Source organism: Aquarana catesbeiana, linkage group LG03, assembly GCF_042186555.1.
Source record: "Aquarana catesbeiana isolate 2022-GZ linkage group LG03, ASM4218655v1, whole genome shotgun sequence".
Lineage (NCBI taxonomy): Eukaryota > Metazoa > Chordata > Amphibia > Anura > Ranidae > Aquarana > Aquarana catesbeiana.
The window spans coordinates 648,505,991-648,531,790 of NC_133326.1; the positions used below are offsets into that span (position 1 = coordinate 648,505,991).

At 41.9% G+C, this 25,800-nt stretch overlaps 1 protein-coding gene across 3 annotated transcripts in view; it reads right to left on the bottom strand.

The window, feature by feature from the left end:
* LOC141133307 (potassium channel subfamily T member 2-like) overlaps nt 1-25,800 on the bottom strand; it is a 411,333-nt gene that overhangs the window by 35,414 nt on the left and 350,119 nt on the right. For all 3 annotated transcript variants that reach the window (XM_073622598.1, XM_073622596.1, XM_073622597.1), the window contains exons 18-23: nt 22,434-22,669; nt 17,974-18,190; nt 17,785-17,890; nt 14,892-15,064; nt 12,351-12,422; nt 3,721-3,855 (exon numbers count right to left, since the gene is read on the bottom strand). In XM_073622598.1, the coding sequence (XP_073478699.1) occupies nt 3,721-3,855; nt 12,351-12,422; nt 14,892-15,064; nt 17,785-17,890; nt 17,974-18,190; nt 22,434-22,669 (939 nt within the window). The remainder of the gene's footprint in view (nt 1-3,720; nt 3,856-12,350; nt 12,423-14,891; nt 15,065-17,784; nt 17,891-17,973; nt 18,191-22,433; nt 22,670-25,800) is intronic.

The following is a 25,800-nucleotide window of genomic DNA, read 5'->3' on the forward strand; positions in this document are numbered from 1 at the left end:
GAGCTTTCCAGCTGAAGATCCACTGACTTACTGGGTCATGACAATAGACCACTGGTCAGAACTTGCCCAGTATGCTATTGAGTTGTTGGGCTGCCCTGCATCCAGCGTGCTTTCAGAACAGGCATTCGGTGCTGCAGGAGGTTTCCATTACTGCTCATCATAGGCGTGCGCAGCCTATTGCATTAGGGTGTGCACCCTTAAGCTCAAACAGACATGCATGTGTATGTGCCTACATATATATGACCCCGGCACATTGATCTCCCTGCCGGCACAGTGAAAGAGAAGAGCATAAACACTTTTCTTATGGCAGAGCAGGTAAGAGGGAGATCTTTACCATGTTTCTGCTGCTACACAGAGCGATAACACTAATGTGCATGGGGTGATTAGGGTGTGCCTGGGCACACCCGGCACACCCTGTGCGCACGCCTATGCTGCTCATAGAACGTGTCTGTCCACAGACTCTGTGGACTGTTTGACTTTTATAAAAATTAATCAGTCCTGGATTACCAGCTATAAAGCCCCTGATGCCAATGTCACTGATTAAGTCTTTTTGGGATGTGGAATCTCTGCAGGACTTTGAGGCTGCCTAGCTTTGATGGTGTTCAATCATTTCATCTGGAAGAATGTTTTTGGTATAGGTTTCATGGGCACAATTAACACCCAAAGACCAATTTTTCAGCACCTGTTTGACAGGTGCATATCATTGCAATTTTTTTTGCCTTCATCAAGAGCACCTCTATAGGGTTATGGTGGGAAGGCGCCACTGACACCAAAGACCGATTTTTCTGCATCTGTTTGACAGGTGCATATCATTGCAATTTTTTACAGCAAGGCCAATTCTTGCTTTCATCAAGATTACCTCTATAGGGTTACGGTAGAAAGGCACTACCGACACCCAAAGACCAATTTTTCTGCACTGGTTTGACAGGTGCATATCATTGCAATTTTTTACAGCAAGGCCAATTCTTGCTTTCATCAAGGTTACCTCTATAGGGTTACGGTAGGAAGGCGCCACTGACACCCAAAGACCAATTTTTACGCACCCGTTACTTCTATACAAGGTTAAAGTGACACCAGAATGTATCCAAAAAATCTCTAATCTTGTTCCCATTGCACTACATTGTGGCCTCATCATACACACTGGCTCCCCAGCTGTTGCTAAGAAAAATAAAGTCAGCTTGCAGGAAAAATGTCATTTTTTGGGGCTTTATAAATCCAATTTGCTGTAGCAGATTCTAGACATGGTACAGATCTGCCACTTTACAGATAGACTACGGGGACCCCCCAGGCGCTATATTGGAAGGAATTTTTCATTTTTAGGCTTTCACTTTAAAAATCAAAAAATCACTTCTCATTTCAAAACTACATTTTTCACAAACTTTTTTTTTTATTGATACATTTCCCCAGGGCAGGACCTGGATCCCTATAACCATTGTATGCCCAATTACTTGCATATAAGCCTTCAAAATGGGCACTTTTTATTTTTTACGTTTGGGTCCCATTGACTTTAATGGGGTTCATTATTCGGGTCTGAACTTTCACAGTGTTTGGAAATTCTGGTGCAAACCGAACAGGGGTCCATTTGGACTATCCCTACTGGTGATATTTATTGCTCCCCTTTCTGCCTCTTTTCAAAAAGTACTCTCTCTTATTGCACCATTCCCATCAATGAAAACCATAAAGTGCTTCCCAAATAAACCCTACATGTTTCACCACTTATTGTGGCTTCATCAGTGGTAAAATTTGTGCCTGAAAGTGCCTTGTGCAAACATAAAGTCAAGATGTTTATAGGCGGTTAGAAACTGACTGAAACCCAACTCTGGAGTTTTTGCTGTTATCTTTGAGGTTATTTAAGAATGGATTATTTCAAAGTACATGTGGTTAGAGAAATCAGTGGAGGCTTGCTTTAAATCTAATTTTTGGGTTGTTAAGAATATGTAAATAGTTTAATGTCCATAGTCTGGGCACAGGTGCAATTCAACTCTAACATTTATTTTCTCTCCAGGGAAAGTGATCCAAAGCATTAAAATATTTGGGTAAGTACAGTGGATATAAAAAGTCTACACACCCCTGTTAAAATGTCAGGTTTCTGTGATGTAAAAAAATAAGACAAAGATAAATCATTTCAGAACTTTTTCCACCTTTAATGTGACCTATAAACTGTACAACTCAATTGAAAAACAAATTGAAATCTTTTGGGGGGGGGTAAAAATAAAAAACTAAAATAATGCGGTTGCATAAGTGTGTACACCCTCTTATAACTGGGGATGTACCTGTGTTCAGAATTAAGGAATCACATTCAATCTCATGTTAAGTAGGAGTCACCTACCAGCATTTAACGTGCCTCTGATTTACCCCAAATAAAGTTCAGCTGTTCTAGTAGGTCTTTCTTGACATTTTCTTAGTCGCATCCTACAGCAAAAGCAATGGTCCGTAGAAAGCTTCCAAAGCATCGGAGGGATTTCATTGTTAAAAGGTATCAGCCAGGAGAAGGGTACAAAAGAGTTTCCAAGGCATTAGATATACCATGGAACACAGTGAAGACAGTCATCATCAAGTGGAGAAAATATGGCACAACAGTGACATTACCAAGAACTGGATGTTCCTCCAAAATTTGATGAAAAGATGAGAAGAAAACTGGTCAGGGAGGCTGCCAAGAGGTCTACAGCAACAATAAAGGAGCTGCAGGAACATCTGGCAAGTACTGGCTGTGTGGTACATGTGACAACAATCTGGGCTATGGGGCAGACTGGCAAGACGGAAGCCTTTTCTTACGAAGAAAAAACCAAACACAGCTAAATTTTGCAAAAATGCATCCAAAGTCTCCCAAAAGCATCTGGGAAAATGTGTTACGGTCTGATGATACCATGGTTGAACTTTTTTTGCCATAATTCCAAAAGATATTTTTGGTGCAAAAACAAGACTGCACATCACCAAAAGAACACCATACCCACAGTGAAGCATGGTGGTGGCAGCATCATGGTTTGGGGCTGTTTTTCTTCAGCTGGAACAGGGGCCATAGTCAAGGTAGAGGGAATTATGAACAGTTCCAAATACCAGTCAATATTGGCACAAAACTTTCAGGCTTCTGCTAGAAGGCTGAAAATGAAGAGGAACTTTATCTTTCAGCATGGCAATGACCCAAAGCATGCATCCAAATCAACAAATAAATGGCTTCACCAGAAGAAGATTAAAGTTTTGGAATGGCCCAGCCAAAGCCCAGATCTGAATCCGATTGAAAATCTGTGGGTTGATCTGAAGAGGGCTGTGCACAGGCGATGCTCTCGCAATCTGACAGATTCGGAGTGTTTTTGCAAAGAAGAGTGGGCAAATATTGCCAAGACAAATGTGCCATGCTGATAGACTCATACCCAAAAAGACTGAGTGCTGTAATAAAATCAAAAGGTGCTTCAACAAAGTATTAGTTTAAGGGTGTGCACACTTATGCAACCATATTATTTTATTTTTTTATTTTTACTTCCCTCCACCTAAAAGATTTCAGATTGTTGTTCAACTGAGACAGTACAGTTTATAGGTCACATTAAAGGTGGTTTATCTTTGTTTCATTTTTTTACATCACAGAAACCTGACATTTTAACAAGGGCGTGTAGACTTTTTATATCCAGTGTATATGCATCAATTTCAACCAACTGAATGGTGCAACCATACTTGTCCTATCTGTTCAGGTTTCCTGTCTGAGTATAAATTAGGTTTTTATACCTGAAGAGGGTCTGTACATTGACGATGGTCCGTGCATCAGCCATATAATCCTCCTCTGCGATCATTGAGCTCTCTTCCCCGACCACCACCATGTGTGCAGCGTAGCTCACACCACACCGTAGCATGTCATCTAGACTGCAGAGAGAATAATATCATGTTGGTCAGAAAACAAAACACACAAATATATATATAACTGACCCCCCTGTATCACATTTTTTAATTTAAAAGTATGCAAATCTGCAAAAATAAAATGAAGTCCCGATACAATGAAAATAGATGGAACTCTTCATTGATAATGCTAATATGTAAAGTCACTGTACATGTCACAATTTTTAATTACAGAACAGTTGTAATGATGTATTTCAATTTGTTTTTGTTGCCAGTGTCCCAATGCTGTAAGGATTTGGTGCCTGCGGTGTAAAGATTGGGTGCATAGTATAGGAACCTTTTACTACTATGAAGGTATAAAATGATAGCTAACAGTTAGTCTCATTCAATTAGACTTGTTCTGTGATGTTGAAGATGTTTCGCAGATCCAGAATGCTATTTCGTTCCAAGAATTGAAGATGTGACCTGGATAAGCTGAAAAACATCTTTAGTATACAGAATGAATGCGCTACTAGCCTAGATAAATGAGAATCTGCAGAGACATATTAAGTGATTCTCAACCTGGGGCCCAGGGATTAGAGCCTTGTGTCACTTATTGTTCAGACCTCAGGCCCCATCAGTGTAGGAAGAACATTTGTTAGGGAGACCTCTGCTATTTAAAAGGTTTGATTAAATTTTTTTCACCTTTCTTATGTTTTCTCTGTTGTCCATTCACCTTTCTCTTTTTTCCCACTGACCTGGTATAATAGTTCTTTCTGAGAGATATATCAAAAAAGTAATAAAAAGTATATACAGTGGAACCTTGGATTACGAGCATAATCTGTTCCAGGAGAATGTTTCCGAGTATTTCCGAGTGGCTCTGAACTGCTCTGAGTGTCAACGGTGCCCCCGCACCTCTAGCCAAATGCGGTACTGCACACCGCAGAGGCTTGAATCCTGCTCGTTAACTGCATTACTCGCAATCCGAGGTTCCACTGTAAATAGTAATTTAAAAATAGTAATAGTAATTTTTTAGGGACCCATAGAGCACATACACGTGGGGGCATTGACTTGTAAAAGCGATGTAATAGCAGTGATCTCAGGCAGTTTCATGGTAAAATCTTTCACTGTCTTCCCAAGTCTATAGTCTCAAACCACTCCTACAGCATGTTAGCAGTCTGTAATAATTTCCTGTAGCCTGCCACCTGCCTCTGGTGATCCCCTATTGCATGTATGCAGTCTCTGACTATCTTCTGTATCATGTCTGCAGTCTCTGACTATCTTCTGTATCATGTCTGCAGTCTCTGATTATCTCCTGTATCATGTGTGCATTCTTTAATTATCTCCTGTATCACGTATCCAATATATGGTCATCTCCTGTATTACATGTAGTCTCTGACCATCTCCTGTATCATGTCTGCAGTCTCTGACCACCTCCTGTATCACATGTACAGTCTCTGACCATCTCCTGTATCATGTCTGCAGTCTCTGACCACCTCCTGTATCACATGTACAGTCTCTGACCATCTCCTGTATCATGTCTGCAGTCTCTGACCACCTCCTGTATCACATGTACAGTCTCTGACCATCTCCTGTATCATGTCTGCAGTCTCTGACCACCTCCTGTATCATGTCTGCAGTCTCTGGATATACACTCTATAATGTATGCAGTCTCAAAAAAAACTCCTGGATCAAGACTGCAGTCTCTGACTATTTCCTGCTTCATGCGTAGAGTCTTTTACCTTCTCCTGTATCAGGTTTGCAGTTTCTGACCATCTCCTGCATCATGTCTACAGTTTCTGACTTTATTTTTTGTCATGCATACAATCTCTAATCGTCTGGTGTATCATGTCTACAGTCTCTGTTCTGCCAGTCAGCTGTACCACAGTGTTCATATGCTAACAAAAAGAATCCTGCAAAGCCCGGTACACACGGGCCAAATGCCAAGAGACATCGGCTGGTTAAAAAAAACACTGACATTCGGCCCATGTGTATGCAGGTTTGTCGGATGAGCATGCTTGAAAACCAGCAGCCGACCACCTCCCGATCAGCGCTCTCAGCCAATGGCAGAGAGCACGATTAGAGTGTTCTGACGGGGGGAAGTCAGTGCAGCGGAGTAGATTGCTGCACTAACTTCACATAGTTAGTACAGTGGCTCCGAATGTCGGGTGACATCAGCTGGTTCAATAAAAGATAGCCGGTTTTCTGCCAAGAAAGTTCCCCTCGGAGGATAAGGACCCCCCTCTACTGCGCAGGCGCAGCGCTTGCGCAGTAGGAGCTGGCAGAAATAGCCAAAGCCGAATAGAATAGAAATCAGCTGTACACGGTGCCTGTAAGAGGGCCCCTCGCGGGCTCGCTTTGCTCGCCACGCTTCGGGCACCGCTTTGCTTCGCTCGGCACATTTTTATTCTCCCTCTAGGTCCACTTGGATGGTGGGGCTTGAACCTGGACCCAGGGTGCAGGCGCCGTGTACAGCTGATTGAAGGTTTTGAGCTTCGGCTATTTTCGGCGGCTCCTTAGTCGTTCGTACTGCGCAAGCGCTGCGCCTGCGCAGTACAGGGGGGTCCTTATCCGCCGGGGGAACTTTCCCGGCAAGACACCGGCATTCGACCCATGTATATGGCAACCGGTCCAACAGAAGCCGGCTGTTCGTTTGGCTTCTGTCGGACATGGATGCTGGAAAATCAGCGGCCGACCGGCTCCTGACCAGCATTCTCAGCCAATGGCCGGAGTGTTCTTAGGGGACATCCAACTGTCAGAACATAACAGCTCAGTGGGGTAGGGATGGGTTGAACAAAAAGAAAACTGATAGTGTGTACTAGGCTTTAGGCCACGCATCACCAACTGCCATCCACTGCCCAATGAATAAACAAACCTTATTATCCATTGAGGCACTGTCATTGGACAGTGGGTTACAGTTGAGGAGGGTTTTCTCAGTAAAATAGTGTTCTGTATGCTCATAGACAGGATTTTTACTTTTAAAAGTTTAGAATGATTGACGGCCTCAAATTGTATTTTACATATATATATCTATATATATATCTATATATATATAGATATATATTCTGCAAACTTTTCAGAAAAATTAAACTGGAATTAAAGACAAATGCTTCTCAGAAAGGTCTTGATGAGTAATCCATGCTGTGAGCTATCAAACACTCTGACATGTGTCATAATATGGGAAGAGGACATTGTTCTTGATCTTACAAAATGTAACAGGTTTTACTCCATATGTATTTCGTGCCCAAGCCATCGTGTATAAGTGTTACAGACATAACTAGGTAGCATTGTAGGCTTAAAGAGATATTCCAGTTTATGCCATGCTGTTTTCAAATAACACAAAAGTGCAAAAACTTTGTAAAATGTACCTGTTTTGCCTGCATGGAATAATAAGTAAGAATAATGCTAAATAAAAACATCATAAGGTACCACTTTACCAATAGCCTACCATCTGCATCCACACGGAAATGCTCTAATCTGGCCATTGGTTGAGGCAATAAATATTGCCTTGTGGAAGGTAGGGGTGGGTACACACACCCGTTCTCCATGTTTCAGGGAGGTTTTAGAAGCACTCCTCCAGGAGTTGGATGTAAAAAGATACACCAAGGGTTTTTTTTTTTTTTTTGCTTTTTGCCTTATGCCCCGTACACACGGTCGGATTTTCCGATGGAAAATGTCCGATCGGAGCATGTTGTCGGAAATTCCGACCGTGTGTGGGCTCCATCGGACATTTTCCATCGGATTTTCCGACACACAAAGTTGGAGAGCAGGAGATAAAATTTTCCAACAACAAAGTCTGATCACGTCAATTCCGACCGTGTGTGGCCTGTTCCGACGCACAAAGTGCCACGCATGCTCAGAAGAATTTTCGACACGGAAAAGCTCGGTCTGGTAAACTTAGAGTTCGCAATGGATACAGCACTTTCGTCACGCTGCAATGTTAAAAATGGTTTAATACAGCGCACTCTCTTCTTCTTTATAATGTGACAAGAATTAAGTCGTTTTGCTGCTCATATTCACACACACTTCTCACAAACTTATTATTTTGTTTTTTTCTTGGGATTCCCTGAATATATTGTTATTTGTCACATCTGACAGAATTTTTTTTTTGTTTTCTTTTTTTTTATTTAAAGCCATTTTTGGTTTAGATTTTATGTTTGTATTTTTTCCAAGGCTGATCTTTGTTTAATGTTATTTTTAGTTTTACTCCAGACTATTTTTGTGTGTGTTTTGTGTGTCAAGTTACCACAACACCATTGATATCTTTTATTATTTAATCTCAAGGAGATTGCTTGGTGTTGGTCTGGTGGAGGCAGTGCCTGAGCGTGTCGTGTGATGTCATGGTGCAAGAGAGCTGGGCAGAGCAGCCAGAGCCTCGTGTGTGGGTCTGTGGGACCAGAGCAAAGCAAGCCGGGAGCAGGACTGTAAGTGTTGTTTTGACTGTAGTGGACTGAAGGGACCACCTGGCATGGAGTGAGACTGTCACAGTGACTTAGGAGGGGACGTGTCATGTTGGTGAGATGTCATCATCATCTGTGCTGCTGCGCACTGGTATCAGTGTCCCTTTGAGAGTCAGTTTTATGTGTGTGTGCCGCTCATGCTAATTTCTTGCCCTCCTGAGCAGTGGCAGCCGCTCATTAGGGGCACATGGGCTCCACCCCCCCTAATCTATGCGCCCCGCCCCCTAATCTCCATACAGGGTACCGGACGCATATTTTTTTATGGATTTTTTTTTTTTTTAGAAGCACATGATTAGAACCTGAGGCTCAAATTGGCTTCAAAAAAGGGTGGGCTTGGGGTGCAGAGCACTGCGTCCCAAGCCCACCCTGTTGTGTGACATTAGCGAATCAATACTGGCTAATGTCTTCCTGTTTCTCCTCCTGACCAGGCAACCCCATTGGCCGGGAGTCCAAAGACCCAATTGGCTGGGAGGAGAAGCGATGTCTGGAATGGGGAGGAGACGGAGTCGGGAAGCCGCCGCCGCAGCCGTGACCTGCACGGGTTGAGTACGGGCCTGGCGGTGAGGGCGAGCGTGGGGGTGGTTGCTGTTGTCAATGGGTCAATGGTGTTCGGCGGCACTCTCAAGCAAGGGGGGGGGCTAGTGTTGGGTGGCCAGCTGAAACGGCAGGGGGAAGTCTGTGGTCAAGTCGGTCTGCCGCCGCCCCCCCCCCCCCCCCCCGACTACCAGCCACCACTGCTTCTGAGGCCTGTCCCTGAGCTACCTACTATATTGATAATAAAATAAGAAATATGTTTTTTGCATTAATATGTACCTTAAATCATATTGATAATTGCATATTTGTAGCCTAAATACTACATTTTGTACTTAAAACTGTAATTTTAAACTTTTGGAAATGCCAGTAAAAGCTTGGCTGTGCCAGTAAATTTTAGTCTGGTAGGTTGACAACACTGATAGCAGCTTGGTTAGTATTGCATTTCAAAGCACCCAGAGTTTTGGAGTTACCTGGATGCTTACATTCTATAGCATCTGGAGGTACCTACTATATTATGTAAGTTCCAACTGGTGTCCTTTAAAGCATCCTTGCTATTGAATGAGAACATCAACCCATGAGCTGTAATTTTCACTATGAGCGCTGTCATCTCCGTGTTTATTAGTATTTATTTTGCCTCAAAGCTGATGGACTTTAGTTCGCAAATCCAAAGAAGATTTAGCGTGTTACGCATTCTTTATTACTTGTTATTTTGACTTATTGGACCTCATTAACAGGGCCAGAACAGTACTGTCTCAGGTCAGTGGTCTGCTTCAGCAAAAGCTGTTTTTGATTATAGAACTCAGGGAGTTGGGCATTAGGAAATTCTGGCATCAAAGGTGGACTCATGTTCCAAGGGGAACTTTTATTCTCACAAACAACATGCAGCTGCCTTTGATAAAGATTCTCTTGAAATGTGCTAGGCTAGTCACTGTTGCTGGCAAGCGCATTCTGTTTTCGATTTTTTTTTTTTAATAATAAAGTATATTAGACTAGCTGTTTATATATTCTAAACCAGGGGTCTCCAATCTTTCTAAACAAAGAGCCAGTTTGCTGTCCTTTGTGACAGTGTGAGGAATTGTGCCAGATAAAGGCAAGGCAAAGGGCAGCATCTGGCCTGTAGGCCACAGTTTTTTTTCAAAATTGTATTTTTATTGGGTTATAAAAAGACATATATAAACTTGTTACATAATGCACAATGCATCAGTAATGAAAATGTAATGTTAACAAACACAATGAAAAAAAAGGAGACAACATAGAAAAAGTAGATAAAGGTAAACAGTGTCCACAGAAACAGGGCACAGGGGTGAACTGTATCATTTATCAAAATTATATAAAATAAACAACTCATAGGTAGATATTAGAATCCAAAACCAGAGAGCAATCATGAAGATATAAAAGACAATGGTTTTTATGGAGGGTATAAAATAAGCAATAGAAATCCAATAAGGCATCAATTGCTATATACAGAAATGGGGAAGGGAAGAGGGAATATGAACAAAAATAATATAATGTTAATGCAATTTAGGATGTGGTGGTTGGCACAGGAGTCCCATATTCCGATAAATCCCAAGGTTCCCAAACTTTATTAAATTGGGGAATTGAATCGTGTACAGAAGCAGTTAAAAACTCCATCCTCCGGGTCTCAGCCACCAGGTGCAGAAATCTGGACCACGGAGGAGGCGCGTTGGACAGCCAGCACAATGGAATAAGCCTTTTGGCAGCTAACAAAATGTAAGAGATTAGCCGGTTTGCTTTTTTGGTAACGCCTGAAAGAGGAAGGCCCAACAAACAATTTAAAGGATCTAGCGGAAGGGACACATCCACCACCTTCTGTATAAGTAGGCTCACATCATGCCAAAAGGGTTGTATCAGGGAACATTGCCAAAAAATATGCAACAAAGAACCTGTGTCAGTTTCGCAGCGCCAACAGCGTGGTAAGAGTGAGGGTTCATATTTGTGAATTACATCAGGAGATTTATACCAGAACATGAGAATCCTAATGGATGTCTCCCTTTGAGTAACACATTTGGAGGACTTAAAAATAGAGGACCAAATGGGGGGAGAACCTCTGGGGGAATCTAGGATGGAAAAGGACCTGGGGGTCCTAGTAGATGAATGGCTAACAAAGCAAACAGAATATTGGCATGCATTAAAAGGGGGATCAACTCCAGAGATAAAACGATAATTCTCCCACTCTACAAGACTCTGGTCCGGCCGCACCTGGAGTATGCTGTCCAGTTCTGGGCACCAGTCCTCAGGAAGGATGTACTGGAAATGGAGCGAGTACAAAGAAGGGCAACAAAGCTAATAAAGGGTCTGGAGGATCTTAGTTATGAGGAAAGGTTGCGAGCACTAAACTTATTCTCTCTGGAGAAGAGACGCTTGAGAGGGGATATGATTTCAATTTACCAATACCGTACTGGTGACCCCACAATAGGGATAAAACTTTTTCGGAGAAGAGAGTTTGACAAGACTCGTGGCCACTCATTAAAATTAGAAGAAAAGAGGTTTAACTTTAAACTACGTAGAGGGTTCTTTACTGTAAGAGCAGCAAGGATGTGGAATTCCCTTCCACAGGCGGTGGTCTCAGCGGGGAGCATTGATAGCTTCAAGAAACTATTAGATAAGCACCTGAAAGCACCTGAATGACCGCAACATACAGGGATATATAATGCAATACTGACACATAATCACACACACATAGGTTGGACTTGATGGACTTGTGTCTTTTTTCAACCTCACCTACTATGTAACTATGTAACTATGTAACTATGTAAAAATTCTGTCCCATACCTGTACCATGTTAGATCGGCCCAGTAAATAGGACCATCTTCTCATATAGTGGTGTGTGGTCTCCGAAAGAGGGGTCGACTCATGGAGGATACGGTATATATAGGATATTAAATGTGGTTGGTAAGGGCCCTAAGCGCATAGGTATTCAAAGGCGGTTGGTTTATCAAGGGTCAAGGTTGGGGATTTAGAGTGAAAGAAATGTCTAACCTGTAAATCTGTAGGCCACAGTTTGGAGACCACTGTTCTAGACCCTTCATCTACACACTGTAGAACTGGGGTTGTGAGAATCAAAGATCCTCTCAAAACACAACTTCACTTTTGCTGCTATAACTGTCAGGGGGAAATACCATGGCATCAGTGTTTTTGAAGACATTATCCACTCAGCCTTGTGAGATCTCGATTAGTGCTGGGAATGTGAAACAGAGGGAGATCAGAGAAGGTTCAGGAACACACTGATAATCCGATGAGCCAATATTTGGGAGGTTCAAGCGCATATAGACCTACTTATGTGTAGGCCTAACTTTTAAATGAGTGGGGTACCGTATGTGCCAGGTTATTCTTGGTTGATTAAGACACAATTGCTTATTACAGTAAAATGTTAATGCAAAGCAAGATGGCAGAAGATGGGATGGAAAGCTCAACTCTATTACCAATAGCATAGGGTGAGCTAAGATGAATTTCGAACCCTAACATCTGTTGGATGCAATGGATTATACCTATTTTTTATCATGTATATAGTATTTTTTTAATACTTACTTGTCAATGGATCCCACCATGTAAAAGACCTGAGGAAACCAGCAGATGGCCTCAAGGAACTGTGTATCAGGTCTGAAAAAGAGTTATACAATTGTTACTTGACCGACTTTAGCTGTATGAAACTTTTACCGTTGCACTAAATAAAGCTGTGTATGAGGTATGAGATGACCTGTTTGGGCAATAACCTCCTATGGCACAAGCAGATCTAGCCAGTCAACTGTATGAACACGTGTTTGACTGCCATTGTTTACACAGAGATAAGCCAGTGCTGATTCTGTTTCCTGCCTATTTTATAGGCATACATTTGCATACTTGGTAACCCACAAATTCATATTTACGCTCACATCTAGCCATAAAAGAGCTTTTCTGAATGTCAGATTTTGGTCACATTGCCTTAGGCCAAGGTTAAAAGAAAAGTATGTGTTTTTTTCAGAATCATACTTACCTAGGTGGATGCAGCATCAGTCCCCCACCGACCCCAAGACTTAGAGCCGAGTGATCAAACACCGCCGATCACTAGGTTCTCAGGGCTCCCAGAGCACAGAGCTGGTGACTTTCAGTCACCGCTGTCTGCTCTGCCCCCCCCAACCTCATTTACTGGAGCACTGGGCTGTGGAGGGATGAGGGGATCCTGACTTCATTATTGTGATCATGCCTGAGCCAGCTCTGTGGCATCAGTCGACAGCAGGCTTCAGCCCGCTGTCTGCTGAAAACGGGTTACAGTCTAGAGCGAACTGCACTCCTGTGATCCACAAGAGAAGTACAGCCAAACAAGCAAAATTTCCTTTTGAAAAAAAAAAGTGCAAAGTTGAAATACCCGAGGGTGCCTGTCTGTGTCATTTATTGTATCCTTGATTTTTCCAGGACATTCAAAACCTAAGGAGTTTATCAACGTTAGGAAGAAGTGACAATGGCCAGTAAGTCCCTGCTGCTTTAGTCCTCTACTATCAGCATGAATCACTTCTGACAAAATTTCCTGACACCAAGAGGTAAAAAGGGGTGAGGGGAGGGACCTCCTGCATACAGTCTGTGATTGACAGCCTCAGCTCTTTTCCTGTGAGCTGTTTGGAGGGGGTGTCCCTTCCTTCTAATCAGCTCTCAGAGCTCTCCTCAAAGAGCTCTGCAGAGTTTAACTTCAGTTCTCGCCTCCTTTTTGTGATTGCTCATACCATTTTTTTCAATTCTGGACTTTAAACAGGTGTAGAGAAGAGAAAACTGCAGATAAACAGGTACAATATATATAGGAGGATTTGTTTCATCTCTGTGTATCACCTGAGGCCAGTCACTTCACTGAGTTTCTGAGGGTTTACAACCTCTTTAATTCTGATATTGTGCAGAGAACTAGGATTTTATTGGGATAAATTAATAGACGCCAAACCAAAAGCATGTCCTTTACTGTCCTTTTCCTGATACTGTAAGGCAGGAGTGGACATGGGGAACGTAGGCTGCTGTGTTAAGAGCGGGTCAGAAGTATTCTAATATCTGGAGACCCACTCATGAACTTCTGCTTTGGTTGGTGATTCCCTCTTATTAAGCAGCACTCTCACCTCGGAGTTACGAGGATTGGTGGCGCTGGATCTTGGCTCCCCCCCAGTATATGACCCCTCCATACGGGCACATTGGTGTGGTGGGTCTTTGGATGCTTGTCTCCGTTACATCTTGGGGGACTCTTTCCCATGTCTGCACACATTTTCCCCCTGCATACACAGCAGCTCACCAAAACTACTCACGATGACGCTTTACCGCAAAACGCGTTGAGAGTTCACATCCGGAACTACGATCTATTCTCATTTGTTTATATTGTAAAGTTCTCGTATATATTTATCTATGAACTATCATTAGATGTGATATGGTGTCTGATAAAGGCTATGCAGGTTTTGGGACGGTAATGCTCTTTTTATTCCTCTTTTTTTAATATTTATACTCAAAATAAAAAATATTTTTTTATTTATATTGTAAGTGTGGCCCATTCCTGAGATTTACATTTAATTCAAATTCGAATAAGAATTCCGAAAACAAATTAAACTAATTTAATTAAACTAATTTTTGTACGCAACGAATCGAAATAAAACAAATTTTTTTCATTCTGCACATGTCTAGTTTAGACATGCAGCAAATCTTGTCACCCTTCTGAAAAGTGATCTGTGTTGGATTGTGTTTCAGAGGTGTTTGACAGACAGTGAGGAGGTGGTATGTTCCTTCCTCACCATCTATTTTAACCCTATAAATGCCACACCACCGTGCCACAACCGCATGCATTACAAACAGTTGCAGGATGGTTGTGGCGTAGCCTGATTTTCTTAAATGGGTTGTATTCAGCAGTTGCTTTGCCTGCTGAACAAAACAGGGAGACGCAAAGCATCACAGGCTGTAGTAGGTGTACAGCCCTGTCCAGCTGTTATTGCAGCTTAAGGGGGGTCAGTAAAAATGCAGTTCGTCTACCTATGTTTACCTCCAGCCGCCTTCCTTTCCAGCCACAAATATAAATACAAAGAATTAAATACAAGAGCATGATATTTTAAATTGCCAGCTGGTTCTCACGGGTTTTCCAGGAGAAGTATAATAGGGCTCAGCTCCTTCTTGGCTCTGTAGTATGCTCGGAGAGGAACAATGAAGTTGTACAATCCGTTTCCCGCTCGCTCTGCTGATACAATTACCAGGGCGTTCTTGAAGCCATATGCCCGTGCATCTTCATAGGGGAAATGGTGGCAACTCTTCATAAAAAACAAAAGACAGTGACATCACCTTAATACATCTACAAATACAGTGATGAATGCTTATAATATTGTTTTAGAGCACAATATATGTAATAAGAGTTTAGAGTACTTTTAGTATTTATTTGAAGTAATGAGCAGTGCAAGCGGGAAATGAGTTCCTGAACTAGTAATGCTATTCAGGAAAAAAAGTTCACTTAATGTAACATAAGATAAAACTGTGTGAAGAGTGAGTACATGCTATTGGTTATTCCAGTGTTCCAATATTTAGGGTACTTTAGAACAGTGTATATCAACCAGGGTGCCACAAGCACAGGACCCAACTTGGCCAGGATCAGCCTCATGAGTTGACATGGTTTGGGTGGGCTTACCATCAGCAGTATAACAGCCAATGATCATCTAGGGCGAGGGCCCAAGGCGTCATTCTTTACTATGGTGATGGAGGCCAGCTTGCCCCCATCATGGCAGAGCTTGACTCTGATCCAGGGCTGATGGAATGCAGGTCTGCCACAGCATTCAGGAGAAAATGAAGGTCTGCCTCCTCCAGACTCCCTCCAACCTCCTGCCCTCTGTTGTGCTGCTGGAGCTAAAAGCTAGGGCTCTGATGCAAAGAGGGGACTATGTGATTGGGAAGCTTTGCGATAAGGGGAACAGGGGGTTGGGGAGCTTTGTGATGAGGAGCCTTTGTGACTGGGGTACTTTGGGATGGGCAGACTTTGTAATTGGGGGGCTCTGATGAGGGTGCTCTGATGTGAGGGGGACTCATGTATAGGGACCTTTGATATACAGGGAGCCTTTGATGTATAGGGGCAACTCTGATGTGATGAGGAGCTCTCATGTATAGGGGGGCCTCTGATGTATAGTGGGCCTCTAATGTGAAGCAGTTACTCTAAAGTGAAGGAGGGTCTCTGATGTTATGGAAGGGCCTCTAACATAATGGGGAACCTCTTATGTGATGGGGGGGGGGGGCTTCTCATGTGTAGGGATCTCTGATGTGATATGGTTGGGGGGGGGGCACTGATGTGAAGGGGTCTTCTAAAGTGAAGGAGGGGGCTAATGGAATGAGGGAACCCCTGATGTGAAGAAGGGGCCGATGTGTTAAGGGAACCCCTGACGTGAAGGAGGGGGCCGATGGGATGAGGGAACCCCTTTTTTTATAGGAGGAGCTGATGTGATGAGGGAACCCCTGGTGTGAAGGAGAGCTTCTGATGTGAAGTTGATTTCATCAAGAGGGTTGTGTGCATTGTTCCAGGCTAAGGTTTCCCATTGAAAAGTAACATACATGCTTTTTACACCTTACACTGGGGTACCTCAAGATTTTTTTTCTTTTAAAGGGTTCAGTGACTGAAAAAAAGGTTGGGAAATGCTGCTTTAGAAGTGCTATGAGGTGATGCCCCTCCATATTGTTTGCCTCTTACTATAGTAGCACTACCAGGTTAGACTGAGAGAATATTAGGTGGAACATGCTAGTGGGGCAGGTCCTGGGGCTAAGAGGAATTGAAACCTACAGTGTGTTGATGCTATGCCCAGGATAGGGGGATCCCTGAACTTTTACAAGATTTAAATAATTCTTGCAGGCACCTTATTCTGATGCTCAGCCATATTGATAGCTTATAGCCAATTTAAGGTGCTTGAATGAACCTCTACCAATGAGCAAGGTGTCTGTTGCGTGACTAATCCTTGGCACACTATGAAAAAAACCTATGACATTGCCTCTGATGCTGCCATGTCCCCAGCCCCCATAGCAATGATTTTTGCCTCTGTAGTTCTCTGATTTTTTGGTGTGATCGCAGGTGAATAAACCGCTACCTGATCCACTGTGGCAGCTCTGACCCTAGATCAAAAATGTTTCCCCCTTTCCTTATGATGGAGTATCATTTTCTTGTCAGCTAATAAAGCAGCCTTTCTCAACCTCTTTACCCCAGAGGAACCCTTGAAAAAGTGTTTAAGACTCAGGGAACCCCTGCTAAAATGTATTTAACAGTGAGAAAATGCCTCCCTTACATTTGTGGTCAGTGGGAAGAATATGTCCTTCACAGTGGTGGTCAGAACACCACCCTTACAGACAGTTCATTGTGTCATGCTGCTAGATCTGCCAAGTAGTGTTGGCCCAGGAAACATGCTGATAGGAGGTCAATCAGCCACAGCTCAATGAACCTCTAGCAATCTCTGGATGAACCTTAGAGTTCCACAGAACCCTGGTTGAGAATGGCTGTAACAGAGGATTTCATGGCCGCAAGTTTTTTAATGCTGTGTGTAGAATTTGTGTGTAAATTGATGTTATTAAACATTAGATGTAGTAGAACAGGTGCATCCAAGCTATTACGATCATGTGATCATGCCTGCCATGATTAAGGCCTGGTGGCTAAAACACGTTCGATTTTCATGGCTGTTTCATGGATTTTCATGGCTGTTTTTCATCAGTAACAATTAAGTTTATATGTTTTAGCTGATTTCTGTGGCACAAGCTTTTTCCCTTTTGTTAGATGTAGTGGGTCATTGGTTTTCAATATGCATCAGAACCCAAAGCTTCCCATTTGGAGGTAACATCCTTTGGACGTTCCTCAACAGCAAGAATGTGAGCAGCAGATATCGATCCTTGACTTATATATGATAATAAGCAAGAATCCAACCATACTTTTAAAGAGCAAATTTATAAGATGTGATGAAATACTTATACAGTAAATAGAATACATAATCCGAGTACATGCCTATATTACCTTATCAAGTCGCAGACAGCAGTATGGACTCTTTTGCTGGAGTAAGTGACATAAAGTGGGTGAGCTGCCAATGTAAGGTGTGTTAGAGGGATAGCCCTTTACCCAGCTGAAAGAGAAGAATTAGAGAATGAGACTTTCGGGCATTTATGAAAATTCCATATTACCCTCTACACATTGTCATCAGCTTACTCATTGTAAAAGCCCAGCTCTTCATCTGACTGACTGATCTCATCCTCAGACTGGTCACTCAAAAGGTCGAAGGATGTGCTGGTATCACCATCAATTAAGTCAGGCACAGGATCGATGCTGTGCTTTCTTTTATGAGTGGAGTCAGCCGGTGGGCTTAGCAAGTTGCCATCAACACTCTCTGGGCTTCTTGACCCCTGAAGATCGATGGCCACTGTGCCTATAGAAGAAAATAAGAAGGCTGTATAAATGGGGATATTTCTGCATGTCTGCCATGTGCTTTTCAAAAACCCCGTACACATGATCGGAACAAGTACTTTTTGTTGTTATGCCCCGTACACACGATCGGAAATTCCGCCAGCAAAAGTCCGATGTGAGCTTTTGGTCGGAAATTCCGACCGTGTGTATGCTCCATCAGACTTTTGCTGGCAGAATTTCTGCCAGCAAAAGACTGAGAGCAGGTTCTCTATTTTTCCGACGGAAAAAGTTCCTATCGGAAATTCCGATCGTCTGTAGCAATTCCGACGCGCAAAATTCCTACGCATGCTCGGAAACAATTCGATGCATGCTCAGAAGCATTGAACTTCATTTTCTCGGCTCGTCGTAGTGTTGTACGTCACTGCGTTCTTGACGGTCGAAAGTTCTGAGAACTTTTGTTTAACCGTGTATATGCAAGGCAAGCTTGAGCGGAATTCTGACGGAAAAACCATCCAAGGTTTTTTCAATGTAAATTCCGATCGTGTGTACGGGGCATAAGCCTTGAGGATGAATTACTGCACAGTGTCTGTAGCTACAGAAATCAGTAAGAGCTTGTTTCAAAGTTTTTTTTACAGCTTCCAAATATTTGAATTCTCTAACCAAACCACGGTTCTACTTTAACCACTTAATGTCCAGGGCAATTTGAAAAATTTTCGCACACCTGTTAAAATATGCATTTTTTGCTAGAAAATTGTTAAAACACCCAAAGAATTATGTTTTCTGAAAGCAGATGCCCTGTAGAATAAAATGACGGCAGTTAAACTTCTTTCTGTCACACGATATTTGAGCAGCTGTTAAGCAAACGTGTTTTCTGAAAATACACTGAAATGATTTTTAGTGTGCACAAATGTATTTTTGATAAAATATAATAGATGGGGTTATGTCAGGTAAATAATATAGCAAGCATTTCTTAAAACTGAGCACGTCAATGAAATGGTGAAAAACTATAGCACCCAAAATTGTGAAAGTCTTCACTTATTATTTATTAAGAGTTAACTGTCAATTATGGTCATGAAATTATTGCTCTCACTCCAAAATCTGTGGCAATACCACTAATGTGTGGACCAACTGTTTTCTTACCTGTACTCACCTTATGTGCACAATCTCGTGCAGCTCTGCACAGAAACCAATCAGCTTCCAGGTTTTTTTGTCAAACTTAATTGAACAAGCTGAAGTTAGAAGCTGATTGACTACCATGCAGAGCTGCACCAGATTCTAAGTGCTTTAGTTTTAGTAAATCAACACTATTGCTTTCAGATTCAGTAATTGCGGAGGAAATCAAGGAATGGGTGTTCCCCAAGCACCTCCTGTTTGGCACCCTAACACAGCTTACCTGAAGAGGGGGAACGTGTGTGTTCAGTATGTTAGAGCTAATTTGTGTTTGGTATGTTAGAGGAAATTGATCACTGTTTTTTTTTTTGTGGCTGGCAAAAAGATTTAAAATTAGAAAGCCTTTATATAATATTTAAGGCCCATAAGATATTATGTATAATGGGTCCTTATCTAAAATTAAGAAGGTGCACCTTTTCGAAGGAACATGGTAAGAAAGAGAGGTGACCTACTCTGTAAAAATGGCTGTGATCTTGGAAGCAATATTAGCATTTTAAAACATGTGATGTAATTGTGTCACATGATGTTGCGCACATACATGTGTGATGATGCAATATATGTAACACATGTTACATGTGTGATGACATCATTGACATATGCAAGCAGGGCCGGGACAAGGGGTGGGCAGGAGGGCCGGCTGCCCTGGGCACTGTGGTATCATGCGAGGTAGGGGGGCACCACAAGGAAGTTGAGGGGATTTGTGTTGAGAAGGAGAATTTGGGGGGCAGCAGGGGTTAAGAATTGTTCTAGGAGGCCAAATTTGGGGAGGTTTGCTAGGAGTGGTGATTTGGGGGGGATTTGTGTTGGGAAGGGGAATGGAAGAAGAGAATTTGTTTTAGGAGCGGGTATCTGTGGGGTTTGTGCTAAGTAATATGGTAGAGGGAAATATTTTTTTATGGGGGGGAGGTGGGATTTGTGCTAGTAGGGATGATGGGGGGGTATTTGTGCTAGGAGGGGAAATGGGGGGGGGGGGGGGCATTTGTGCCAGGATGGGGGATTAGAAAGGGGAATTCATGATTCATGCTGAAAGGGGGGGGATTTATGCTTGGAGGGAAAGTTGGGGTGGGGGAGATTTGAGGATTTGAGCTGGTGCTTAGGGAGTAAGCATGTAGATTAGAGCTCCGTTTTTTTTTTTGGGGGGGGGGGAGAGAATTACGCTGACATATTTGGGGGGGGGGCACAATTTGGCAGGTTTGCCATGGGCTCTAGATCACTTTGTCCCGACACTGTATGCAAGTGATGGTGTGTAATGATGTCATTAAGGCATCTCATAAATAAGGTGCAAATAATCTACAAAGGAAGGTTTCATTCGACTCCAGTGGCCATTACTATTATCAATTGTTGTTGTTTGCACATGCACCAGCTCACTGAGCACTCAGTAAATATTATACCTTAGAAGAAGCCACTAATTGTGGCAAACTATGTTGGGTCATTTAGTGTTACATAGTTAGTCTGGTTGAAAAAAAGACACAAGTCCATCTAGTTTAACCAGTAAAAAAAGAAGGGTAGTTTTTGGGCTTGTGCTAGTTGGGACGGTGATGCCAGTTTGTAGTATAAACCTTTTAAGGAAATGTTCATGGTATTAATCATGGGTTAATATGGCATATGGTATGTATGAGGGAAGAATATGCAAGTCTAGGACAGGAAGATAGGAGAATTTTTAAGTACCCTGGGGAACCTTTTTGCAAAGGAATTGATCCTGAAGTAGGTTTTGAGTGTGGCCAATATCACACACAGTGTCTAGAGGCATAATCATTCCTCCTACTACTACATGCAGTCCTTTTATTATGCAGTAGAAATAGTGAATCCAAGAAAGGAATACTCTATATGCATATATAAATGTAGAGAAAATATTGGACAGGCTTGCTTTATATCCCAAATGCAAAAGGTCCATAAATGGTGTGTAAAAGAACACACCCATGTCAAATATATTTTACTGTTGGTTTAATAGAGTTTAAAATTACAATATCCCTGATGGGGTTGACATGATTGATAGATATCATTGCATCTCACATTCATTACGCCAGATATAAATAACTTCCATACCCCATGTTCAGAGGAAAGATTCTGAAAAAAAACCATCTCCCGGAGTATATGAGTGTAAAAGGTTTGTAATGAAAATGGAAAGGCTTTATTAAAAAATGTCATTAGCATGTTGATGATTGAGGAGCAAAGAAGGTCAAATAAAGCAGATTAAACTTCAGCATTAAAGTCATTGTAAACCCATATTTTCTTTTCTTCTAAATAACAAACTTACCTGCTCTATGCAGTCGTTTTGGACAGAGCAGCCTCAATCCTCCTCTTCTCAGGGTTCCCTGCTGGCGCTCCTGGATCCTCCCCCTGCTGAGTGCCCACCATAGCAAGCCACTTGCTATGGGAGCACTCGTAGGGGTTCGCTCCCAAACCGCCAATGGCTCCTACTGCTGTCCCTGAGCCTATGAGGAGGGAGAGAGTAGAGAGAGCTGCTGCTCTCATGCACAGATCTGGATCGAGTTTAGGGGGGCAGAGAATGCATTAAGGTGAAAAACTTTCATCCTTTACAACCACTTTAAATAAAAAAAATGTCACTACTATTCCTTTATATTGGCTTTTGATATTTACAAATGCAGCAATTTAGAAATTGGATGAATGATTTAGCACTGGGAGACACTTTTGGATAGATAAGTTGTGCATTTTATATACAACTATATAGATCAGATCAAAATGAGGGACAAATGAGGAGGAAAGAAGGACAGAGGGACTTTGTTCTGAATGAGGGACAGTCACTCAAAATCAGAGATTGTTGGGAGGTATGTAAATATCTCCCTGCTCTCTCTGCCTAACCAACTTACCAGCCTGTCTACTATGCTGTGCTGGGGCAACGTTGCACCACCTTAAATGAACAGCAATTGATTGGTTTCCTTACTTAACCAACAAAAAAAAAGACCACCTGTGTTAGGTTTATAGATTCTTTTATGTTTACTGCTAATAACCCCAACGTACTGGCCTAAATTGATAGGCTTGAGTTTAATCTTTCACAAAGTTCTGAATACAAGTACACTTTATACAGTTTGGCTCAGCTTAGGAATGACCCCCCCCAAACATGCTTGACATACCCATGCTGGCTATTATGCTGTGTACTGGAAGCCTGGTCAGACCATGATAAGCAGATTTGGGCGCTCCTGATCTTTGCATGTGCTCGTGTTCTTTAAAACTGAAGGCTGAGTTCTCCTCCTTAGATATGTTGATGTAGAAACATGTGTCTGTAGGTGACATTATATGGCAAGGACCTGGATTTAGGAAAATGTTGGCTTTATCTTCCCGGCAAACTCCAATCAGGCAAACCCCATACCTAAACATGAGAATTGAGAAAAGAAAATATGTAATATAGATAATGAAAAAGAATATAAGCATAAATTATCTAAGTATTTGCCCAGGGTCACACTTGTGTAGTTCCATGAATGCACGTTAGCTCAGGCACAGCAGCCTATTCATTTGCAGGAAGTGCAGGGAAAACGTCCCCACCCTTTTTTTAAAAACGCGACCACGCTGACATCTGCTGCTCCATAGAGGACAATGCAGGGTCCGATCAGGTCCGCCTAAAAAACTGACAGGTGGACCTAATCGGATAGACTGTGTGAAAGGGGCCTAAAGCCTCGTACACATGATCGGATTTTCCACAGACAAAACCTCTGACTTTTGTCCGAAGGCAAGGCGTGTGCCTTGATTTTGTCTTGCATACAAACGGCAAGGAATTGTCAGCCAACAAAAACGAACGTAGTAACGTACTACATGGTTTTTCAGCTCTTTAACACCACCCTTTGGGCTCCTTCTGCTAATTTCGTGTTAGTAGAAGTTTGGTGAGTGTTGATTCGTGCTTTTCATTTCATGCTTTTCAGTTCGTTTCTGAGCAGCCATTCGTCAACCAGCTATGTTGCGGAATCGGAGGAGATAACGTGTTATTTATTATTGGCCTTGGAGTTATTGCTTTGACCCAAGTCCAGTCTAGGAACAGGAGGAGGAGTTCTTGGACCAAAAATTGGTTGCTTTATTAATGGTGACCAATTATGTCATATGCATTTGCTGCGGAAGCTCCAAGAAAATAATCCGGATGATTTTCGGAATTATCTCCAGATGACAGACCCCTGCTTTCACCAACTCTTGGCATTGCTGACCCCCTATATTAAGAAGCAGGACACATGCATGAGGCTTTTATTTTATTTTTTGGTTGAATAATAATGATTTGATTTGGTATGTTTTCTATATCTATGTGTTTTACTTCAAATGACAGTTTGGGAGTAGGCAGTTACATTTAAAAAAAATACAAAGTAAGATTGACAAGGGACAAAAACGTAGTTGTATCTTTGATCTTAAAAAACTACGGGATAATGGTGTTGTGGTAACTAAAAGAAAAGCATAATAATATTATTCTTGATATCACTAGAAAAAAAAAGCCTTTGAAAATTCGTTTGCAATAACTCCATCAGCATCACCAGCAAAACAGCTTCATTATTATCCCATTATAGAAGAATAGAATTGTGCGCTGCATTTCCAGATTTCATAATTTGCCAGGTCACGAATGTTAATTCTCCATTACAAACGCTAGTTTACAAGACCGACCGCTTCTGGCTCATTCTTGCTTCCGAGCATGCGAGTTTGTACTTTGGACTTTTGTCCGACGGACTTGTGTACACACGCTCGGAAAATCCGACAACAGACATTTGTCCGCGGCAAATTTTAAAGTCTGCTATCCAAAATTTGTCCGCGGAAAATCCGACAATTGTCCGTTGGAGCGTACAAACGGTTGGATTTTCCGGCCTGTCATCGCATTTCCGTCAAAAAATCTGATCGTGTGTACTAGGTTTTAGGGTCACATGCTTCCTTATATCCAGAAGTACTGAGTATTTCGCAAGAGGAACAAGAAAGTGGTCTGTCCAGTATATCTCAATTATATATCCTCCTCCCTTCCTTACCACTCAAGTAGCCATTTTGGCTATGCCAAAAAAAAGAGACCTAACTACAGTAAGTGTAATTAGATCACACATAACTCTCCTATTCAAATCTGTTTGTTCCAGTGCACTGCATTAATGAAGGCATTCTAATGTGCGTCGCGTTAAGGCATCTCATTTAAATGGATGGGCTGCCAACAGAGCAGAACAGTTCAAAATTGGACATGCACCATATTTGTCTGCTACAGTGTAACCGCGCATGGTGGTGCCCTGAAATGCATGTGCACCAGAGTTGCACTGATTTAGCACGCTGGCGTGCCATTGACACAAATGACACTGCAACGCATCAATGCAAGTAACGTGTGGATGTGCTCATTCCTGCAACTTAAATGAATGGACTACTAACACACCAGAGCAGACCAATTATTTTACATACACCATTATTTCTGCGCTCCAGATTTACCATGCATTGTGGTGCGCTGCAACGCGTGTGTCGGAGTTGCACTGGTTCAATGCTTTGGGGTGTCATTTACAATGAATGACATGGCAACGCACCAACACAGGTATTGTGTTAATGTGCTCATTCCCACAATACACCACCCTAGAGTGATCTAAATGAACCCTAACTGGTATAGCAGGACAATTCTCATAAATACTGTATATAAAATATAAATGAAAATTATTTCAACATGTCTTTATATTTTTTTAAATAAATGCTAAATACACAGAATAATGTCCCTTTAAATAGTCTATTTCCAAGAAGTCTTTTTTTTCCAAATAATAGAAAGTAAAACCTAATTTACAAAGTTATAAGCACATGTTTTGTTCATATAAAAGCAAGCAGTATGAACTTTAGAAGAAAGAGTGGATTGTTTCACATTGTGAAATTATGACACGTCTAATTTAAGTCTACAGGTAATTTCCTTTGAGTAGGTGGTCCTCACTTTTGTGTCTTTTGTGGCGCTAAGCAGGGGGCTCCACCTTCAACTACTTTAGTGTGTTAACAGCTGAGCAAATTAAAATGTACAAATGTTCAAGTGTACAAATGTTCAAATTAAAATGTACAGAGACTGATGCTTGTCCTACATGACTGCAGGCACAGCTATATATATATATATATATATATATATATATATATATATATATATATATATATATATATATATATATATATATAGACACGAGATTTAATTACCAAAAAAATTCCTTTTACAGACATTTTTTATATGTTCTATTTAAAGAACAAAAAAAGTAATATGCTGGTTCATTTAAAAGGGGTTTAGCTTTTTTTAGTATGTGATTGTGTTTAATAAAAAAAAAAAAGGTACGCCATTATCACAACTTGATTCTTACCCAGTGGCTGCCCGTAATGCAGGCCGCCCCCCCCTATCCATGCGTCCGGCCCCCTAATCTACATGCGGGGCACCGGACGCATGGATTCCAATGTTCGCTATTGTCACACTGATTCTCCTCCCTGTCAATCAGGAAGCGGATCTGAGACTCGTTTCTGGATTGGCCAAAAGGAGAAGCATTC